We start from the raw sequence: 8,649 nt of genomic DNA on the forward strand, positions 1-8,649 counted from the left end.
GAGTGTTTGGGTTTGATTTTTTTTAAATAAAGCAATGAACAAAATAAGTCCATCCTTATCAGCAGCCCTTACAACAGTATTTGGCTGATTTAACCCACAGTATGCTCATTCTGCTGAGCCTACCTACACCCATCTGATCCCAATGAACTCCCAGCCAGGAGCACTTTCCTGCACTGACCAGAAAATTTTAGGAGAGTTACCAGCCTTATTTCAATCTCTTCCATTCCCAAGGAAACAAACAACCAAAAAAAGCATGTTCAAAAATGTTTTAATTCAATAGGACCTTCTTCACAGAGACATTATCATCACAAGAGTAAACAAACGGTTTCTATCCAAAGTAGACAAATTTATCTGAGGAATTCATTATTCATTTCCAAATTCAGTGTAGTGTGTCTCCAGTTATTTACCCAAGAAACACTGGCAGAGCATGAGGTATGTGGGAATCACCTGTTTTTTCAACCCAGTGTATTTGAGCTTATAAGGGTTTCATGGTCTCTTCAGTTTCTCCTCTGCAATCTTTATTACAATATAGTTGAAAAATATGTATTAGTTCACAGGTACTTTTTTCTTTTTTTAATCCACACTTTAACCAAGAATGAGAAGAAAAAAAAAAGAGGTGGAAAAAATAAATCTGGAGTGTTTCTATTGGTGTCTTAAGGCATAACAAACTACAGCAATTTATTTCACCACATCCAGTTGTAATGCTAAACCACAGATAAACATTACTAATGGAGCAAGAATGTGTTCCTTCCTTCTGATGGAGGTCCAAGATTGCCCTTTGGAGTTTGCCAAACAGCATGGGGCACTTCATTCACCATGTGATTGGCACACACTTCACTTCTGAATCAGTCTGGGGATGAAGTTGTTGGCTAAAGCTCTGGAAATTCTGACTCTGGAGCTGTCAGGCAGGCTGTCTTTACTTCGAGAAAAAGCAATTCTTTTTAATAGCACTATGTTACTTGGCTTTTTATTTGGTTTTACATTGTTCATTGATGTTTTGGATTTTGATGTATTGTGCAGCACCCCAAGAACTCTAACAGGGAGAACTCCATGAAAAAAATGAGTTCATTATTTCAACATGTACTAATAAATCTGCTACACGTTTGGGGAATCTAATCCCATCTATTTTGATGGCACACAAAAAAGACCATCAGCTGCTGCATGCTGATACCAAAAAATGCATCTGTTCACCTAAAGGCAGAAATGTCATTTCTTAACTGAGTTCATGGTCAAGGCAGCTCTTGCAATGCAGGGAATTCTAAGGGTCAAAGGTTTATTTTTCCATTTATCTTGTAAATAAAGGAAATTATCTCATCAACTTATGATTGATTTATTTTTTGTCAACATTATTTTGCATAGCAACAAGCTTATTTGCAGGATATTTTAAGACACACAGTTTAGCTCATTATTTTATTGATATTAATGGAAATGATCCAGAAGAGGAAAACACATCATCTGGATGTCTGACTCTACTGCCTGCCACATCCTAACATCAGTGAATATTCTGGGAGCAGAATGCTTGGAGGATTGGGTTTGAATTCTCTTCCTGGGGGAACATGTAACTAAAAAATTAGTTCTTTTAAGATCCATTCCATCCCAAACCCAAACCTCCATGCAGCCTTCCATCTCAGCTCGAGTTCTTTTCCCCCCTTATAGCCATGAATCAAATTTGTGAGTGCACAGATGTTGTTCACAACACTGTTTTTCACTTCTATAACTGCTGAGCTATAACCAAACAGGACAATTATTTTGCACAGCAATCGAATGCACAGCTTCTTTTTTATCTGCTTTCTCTAATGGCTGGTCACCTGCCTTCTCAGCCATGAAACCTTCCAGGAATGTTTCTCTCTGAGCTGAGCACACAGGAGTTTGGCTCCCTGCTGTGACAATCCCTTGAGGATTTAGTTCCATTATGCTCCTGTGTCAATACAGGTGCTGTCAGCTGCCTGGGGTACAGGCCTGCCACTGATTCAGAAGCTGAAGGAGCTTTTGTATTAAGATGAGGGTCAACCAATATCAGGTAACTCAAGCACAATCCCTATCTCTGTTCTCCTAGTAGAGGTATGTCTAAAAATATGCACAATCTTGTTTTTCCTCATAATGCTCCTCTTCTTTAAAGGTTTTTTAGTAATGTATGTTTTCAGAGTAATGTAAAGTTGTTGATCACAATGAACTCTCAGCTGTACTACCACGTGCACTTTACACAAATGTTTATTCTTTCACCATTGTTTGGAGTAGTGAATAGTTCAGATTTGCTTGGTCAGTGCTCCAGAGGTGTTTTGCTGCTTAAGTTGTCTTGTCTGGCTGCAGGGCACTGTCATCCTCAGGAGCAGGTTTGTCACAGCACTCTTTTGGGTTGCTGCACTGTTTTTGGGTGTGGTGTTTGGGATAGCGCCTGCAGCAGCAGCCCTCGTTGCCAGAGGCCTGATCTGCCACAAACGAGGTCTGGTAAACGGTGACAAAGCCTTCGCTGCTGCTCCTGCCTGGTGCACGAGCCCACTCGAAGAAGTTATGGGAGTTCTGTTTCTGTTTCTCTGGATCTTGCTTCCTCAGGCCCATGCCCTAGGAAAAAAAAGGAAAGAAAAATTCATGCAAACATATGACTTCCAGTCACAGCTTCACAGATGAATCTTGTAACAGTCACTACCCCACTGTAAAGTGAATGAAACTGTTACCACAGTGATTGCAAGAACTCAGGGTTGATCTTTAACAAGTTAAAAATAATATTGTCAGACTTGCCTGTATGAACATTTTTGGTTGCATATATAATGGAAAATCTGCTGACCTTCCACCTCTCAGTGCTAATAAACCACTTTTACTTTGCATTTCTGTAGCACGCCATCTACTCAAGGCTATTTAGCTACACGTGGCTAAATTAATCTTCAGAGGCACCCAAAGAAATAGGTTAATAACTCTAGGTTTGGACTGCAATAAAGAAACTGAGACAGACCATGAAATCTGAATCTTCAATGCTATCCCTTGTGTGTCCAAACACTGAGAGACAGAGCCTGATTTTCACACTCCACAGCTCGCAGGAAATTTAGCTGGAATTATGGTTGATCAGTATCTCTGAAACTATGAGACACTGCCCAAAGTGCACAGAAATTGAGGTTACTCAGTGAATAATGAATTCCAAAAAGTCTAGGCCTGACAGAGCTCAAAGTCAGACAAACTCCCTATATCACAATTCACTGCTTCCTTCTTTGCTCATTATCCTGTGAACTGCACTTTTTCTTTTGCTGCCTGGAATAATATCAACAATCTAAGGGGAATAGAAGAACATGAAACTGTTGCCCACACAGAAAAGCCCAAAACAATTTAAATTCTAGTCAAAGTTGTGGCTTCTGCAGCACGCATTTAAACAGGTGTATTGTAAAGAGATATGGGTTGGAAAAGAATGCATTCTTGAGATAAACTGTGGGTATCCTAAGGATTTTGGTTAAATTTATGATAAAGATGAGTCTGAACAAAATATTTAGGTCTGCAAATTAGAAGTGGCTGAGATCTCTACAAGGATTCATTACAAGGCAAATCACTTAGAGAAGACTAATAGGACATTTAACTGAGTTCAAAACTAAAACAGGAATATTAGAAAATGCCTGCCAGAGACCCAAATAATTTTTTTTTTCTTCTCTTTGAATCATGCAATTCTCAAAGACTGTGTGTACTGCTGCACATCTGTGACAGTCCCAGAGATGTCCCAGCCCTACACTAATAAAAACTGTATTTTTCTTTGCTATTTACATTTTTCTCTTCTCACAAGTTTTAGCATCTATTTTTCTTTTTCTGCAGGGGACAGAAAAGATGCTCTGATTAATCTCTGGCAGACCAATAGATCTTAAGTTGCTTGATTTGTCTCAGTGCTGGGTACTTACCAAGTCAAAATATTCAGCTGCATTGCATATGTCATGTCTGTTGTCATGAGAAGAAAATGGGAAATTATTGTTTCCTGCTTCCTGAAAGAAAAGAAATTATAGCAAAAAATAAGAATTTTCAAAATTTCTGGAGTCTATTAGTCTTCGTTCTTATATTGTGAGATTACAGTTGCTTTTGTTCTAGCACAGAAGTCATATTCCTATGTTACCTGCACATGATTTTATAGGGGTAATATGGACTTTTAATTTTTTTTTTAATAAAATGATCAGGAGGATTTGCTGAATATATGCATGATTAATATAAAAGTGTGAATTTTCAAATAAGAAATGATACATTCTGTCTGCAAAGCAGCAAAATGCTAGATATATGTCAGGACTGCCTTGCTTGATTTAGTAGTAGGCCTAAAGCTAATTAAAATAAACTACAAAAGAGACCTCAAAACTGAATTAGTGTGTGATTTATGAACTAAATGTCATGGTCACTGCTTGTTGCAGGGCAAGTGGAAGAGGTATTAATTGCTTAACTAATTTATGACCTCGTTCTTTAACATGATCTTCATCCAGTCTCCAAATTAAGTCAGAGTTTCAGAAGAAAAAAAAGGACAACTGCAAAGAGAGCTATCCTAGACATAATGAGCATATCTGACTTTTTAAATGTTTGGTATGTATCAGTGCAATATCCCAATTGTCATATTCCCCTCCAAACAAAAGAACAAGTTTTAATATAACACAGTCTAAAGGAGGTGTTTCAAAAGTAGGGGAACCTGAATATGTTGTAAATGTCAATGTAACTGGAGGCCTGATCCAGCAAGAGCATTCACCAGACACAAAATGTGCTTGCATGGTCACATCTTAGGATATTTGGTTTACTAGGCAGATTCTCTTTCTTTTTTTAGGTATATTCACAGGTTCACTTGTCTCATACTGATTCACCCAGACTGTAGTTCAGGGGGTAAGTAAATTCAACAAATACATGTGTTTAAGCACATCCTGAGTCTGTAAATTTCTTACTATAATATCCTACTGCAATTAAATGTCCATTTCAGCATTTCAGGAATAGTGTTTATTACCAGTGCCTAAACAAACTTCCTCAGATTGCCCCATTTTAGCCTTCAGTGCATCTTCGTGCTCTCACCACTGATTTCATATTAATTCTTAATTTACGACATGCAAGAATTTCCCTTATTCTATATAAAAGTGGAGGGCTGGTAAAGACAAGACATGTAACTTCAGGTGAAGTCACACTGGTGTTGATAAAAGGTCTCTCTACCCTGATTCTCCTTTCCAGGCAGTGGCTAAGGCCAGATGTTCCACAGAAAGATAGATGTAATATTAACACAGTGTATACGTTACAGTATCTTCTCCTTTTCAGTAGCCCCAACCTTCCCTCTTAAATATTCCTTCCAAGCCCTTCATTTCTGCCCTTTACTATAGCAAAACATGTGAAATGAACCCACTGTAATTGCTGTGCCTATACAAAATGAAAATACAAAGCGTTCTGTGCACAAAATGGGTGGGTAAAGCAAAGCTCAGTGTGATATTAAAATAAGGATATGAAAACGTGCTTATAACACTGCAACATTTTAAATACTTGTGCTTTAAAAAAACACTGAATTTCATCCTAAATTTTTTCACAGATTTCATTTTTAAGCAAGCCTTAAAAATGTTCCAAATGAGGAGCTTCTAACTTTTAAATTATCAAAAAGAACACTCCTTTGTGTGAATACACTGAATTTCTGACATTCATTGCCAAACAGCTGATCAAATTTCCATTAAACATTCTTACAAGGCTTTACACACAGGATCATAATGTATTCGGTGTCTCAATAGTAAAAGAGAAAATCAGCAGTAATACAGCAGGACTTTGAGCAACTAAAATTATGAGTAACAGGGAAATATGTTTCTTCCACAGCACAGGCAGCAATCACTCCATCCCCTGAGGCACAAAGTCTGCCAGCCCGCTGTGACTGCTCCTCTGACGACCTTGAGTGCTGTTCTTATTCACAACTTAGCGAGTGACAACTTGCAAAAGAGCTCCGAAAATCGGCTGTGTTGCCACAGGAACTCACCTGCACACGGGCTTTGTATTCCAGCGGCATTCTGTGTTCCTTACCCAGAGCGGCTGCCGAGTTCAGCACATGTCTTTGTGAAGCGGTGGTTGTTGATTCCAGCTCGCACTGCTCCACTCCAAGGTGAGCAAACTAGAAAAATAATGAAGATTATGACCCTTTAAAATAAAAAAACAAATGATAATAATAAAAAAAACCACAAATAAATCTGATCAGAAATGCGGGCAAAATAGTATTTTCCCATTTGTGTTTTTTTATTGCTTGGATTGCAGCAGCACCTAGTGGCGTCTGGAAAAACGAGGAGTCTCCCACACACACAACACAAACCCTACCATAAAGACCTTCGAACCTACATAAAATAATCACACATGAATTAGGGATCTTCCAGACAAGACTATCCAGGAAGTTTCTGAAAACTGTTGTTCATACAGCAATAACCACCAAGGAAAACAACGACCTTCCCTCTCCCCACCCCATCCTATTGTTGTACAAGTTTGAAAGCACAGAATTTGTGGGAACAGCTCAAGCAAACATCAGGCCAAAGAGTTCAGAGAGTGAGAACAGCCTGTGCCAGGAGTGTCACAGTGCCCTGGGATGCCAAGATAACCCAGCCCAGTGTTTCAGCCGGGAATACAGTGTTCTCCTGGAGGCAGGAACTGAGGCAAACCTTGGCTGGACTTCTCCAGAAGAGAAGGAAAATCAACCATGGCTAACTATCAAATAAGAGACCTCCAGCATAGCTGGAAAACTGGGGAGGGGGAAAAAAAAAAATCCAGCCAGGGTTAGTTAGCAAGCCAGAACTTTTGCACACTTCTTATGAATACATAGGACACTCTTTCCTCGTAAAGCTCAGGAATGGGAATACTAATTTCTGGCTAAAGGACAAAGTCACCCTTAGCGTGGTGGTTTTTTGAGAGTTTAAAAGGGTAAAGAAGCCCTTTATGGGGACAGTCTCTAAAGTCCTTTTTAGGGTAAAGGGCAAAGAAGACCTGTGAGGAGCACGGGGCTCCTGCTCGGCCCTCACCCAGTCGCCAGGGCGCCGGTCGCCGGGCTGCCCAGAGCCGTCCTCAGCCATGCCCGATGTCACCGCCGCCTCCGGAGGCTCTGCCGGGGCCGCCGCGGCTCCCTGGAGATCGGCTCCCAGAACGGGCACGGTGTGGAACCCTCCTCCCCTGTGACCTCAGAGCCCTCCCCCGGCCTTTCAGCGGCATCCACACAACCAGAAAGGGACGCTGGGCAACGCTGCTCCTGCCCGTGTGCTGCAGGGAAGAGGGAAACATCGGCTCGTCCGAGGATTGAGTGTTGAAAACAAATGAGTTCTGCACAGTCACCTCAGTGACACTTCTCAGCCTGAATAGGAATCCGTGCGGAAAGGAGAGCTGTTTTTGAGGAAGACCCAAAGGACGCTAGAGACAGAATTTTTAAGATGCAACTTCCTGCTCTTTTGAAAATGGGTTTCCACATACATGCATCTTAATTGAACACACGCCCAATATTTACAGAAAACCTGACTGCGTCTTTATGTTTTTTTTCATTTTGAGTTTGAGCATTGGGTTGGAAACATCCCAACTATTTAACTGCAGCACACTTGGCCAGAGTAGCACAAACCAAGACTTTGCTTCCTTGGCATTGACAGACTGTAAAGAAGACGACACTTGTGTCCTTTTTGGCTTCAAACTAACAGAGACTAGGTTTAGATTGGATTTGAGGAAGAAATATTTCCCTGGGAGGGTGGGGAGGCCCTGGCACAGATTGTCCAGAGAAGCTGTGGCTGCTCCTGGATCCCTGGCAGTGTCCAAAGGCTGGACAGGGCTTGGAGCACCCTGGGATAATGGAAGGTGTCCCTGCCCATGGCAGGGGTGATCTTTAAGGTCCCTTCCAGCCCAAACCATGCTGTGATTCCATGATCTAGATATATGCATGTTTGTATATATATATATATATATATATGTGTGTGTGTGTGTGTGTGTGTGTGTGTGTGTATGTGGCTATAGATAGATATAGATGTAATTTAAGAGGCAGTCAGCATTTGTACTCCCTGACCAATCATGAACTGTACTGCCTCTTGTGGTTTACAGAATGAGGAATACCATCTACAAGGAAAGTAATAGATATTAAAAATCCCATGGGCGCTATTCAGGAATTACTTGCTTTCTGAAGCCATCACAGCTTAGCTTTTGTGGAACTCAGTGTACAAGCAGAGGGCAGGACACTGCAGTTTTCAATCCTCTCCCATGCTGAGGTATCCCATCCCCAAGTTTTAGCTTGTTTCATTAAGGTCCCAGTTATCCAGGAAAGCCAAACAAGCTTGGAGAAAAGGAGGCTCGGGGAGACCTTCTGGCTCAGCTGTGAATGACCTCAAACTGTGCCAGGGGAGGCGTACATTGGAGAATAGGGAAAATTTATTCATGGAAAGGGTGGCCAAGAATGGGAAGGGGCTGCCCAGGGTGGTAGTAGAGTCCCATCCCTGGAGGTGTTTAAGGAACGACTGCACGTGTTACTCCGTGCTTCGGTGTAATTGACAGGGTAGGGCTCGGTCACAGATTGCCCGTGTCTATTTCCAAACTCAAAGAGTCGCCGATCCCGCTGGGCGCGCCACACCCGCCCCTCACGGAGCCGCCGCCGCCGCCTCCCGCCCCTCACGGCGCCGCCCTCAGAGCCCGCCCTTCCCGCGCCTTCTCGAAAAGTCTCGCGAGAGGCGGCGC

At 41.6% G+C, this 8,649-nt stretch overlaps 1 protein-coding gene across 1 annotated transcript; it reads right to left on the bottom strand.

The window, feature by feature from the left end:
* Window positions 1-252: 252 nt before the first annotated feature.
* On the bottom strand, window positions 253-7,076 carry TEX36 (testis expressed 36). The gene is made up of 4 exons (XM_014879602.2): window positions 6,969-7,076; window positions 5,945-6,076; window positions 3,876-3,956; window positions 253-2,562 (listed from the first exon to the last, which is right to left on the bottom strand). Exons 1-4 carry the CDS (start codon window positions 7,017-7,019, stop codon window positions 2,287-2,289), a joined length of 540 nt encoding a protein of 179 aa, XP_014735088.1. The 5' UTR covers window positions 7,020-7,076; the 3' UTR covers window positions 253-2,286.
* Between the last annotated feature and the right edge of the window lie 1,573 nt (window positions 7,077-8,649).

Source organism: Sturnus vulgaris, chromosome 8, assembly GCF_052056855.1.
Source record: "Sturnus vulgaris isolate bStuVul1 chromosome 8, bStuVul1.hap1, whole genome shotgun sequence".
Lineage (NCBI taxonomy): Eukaryota > Metazoa > Chordata > Aves > Passeriformes > Sturnidae > Sturnus > Sturnus vulgaris.

Coding starts and splice junctions, on each gene's coding strand:
- TEX36 (XM_014879602.2), bottom strand. CDS start 7,019: ATGGCTGAGGACGGCTCTGGGCAGCCCGGCGACCGGCGCCCTGGCGAC. Junction 6,077..6,968: donor ACCGGCGCCCTGGCGACTGG/GTGAGGGCCGAG, acceptor TTATTTTTCTAG/TTTGCTCACCTTGGAGTGGA. Junction 3,957..5,944: donor AATACAAAGCCCGTGTGCAG/GTGAGTTCCTGT, acceptor CTTTTCTTTCAG/GAAGCAGGAAACAATAATTT.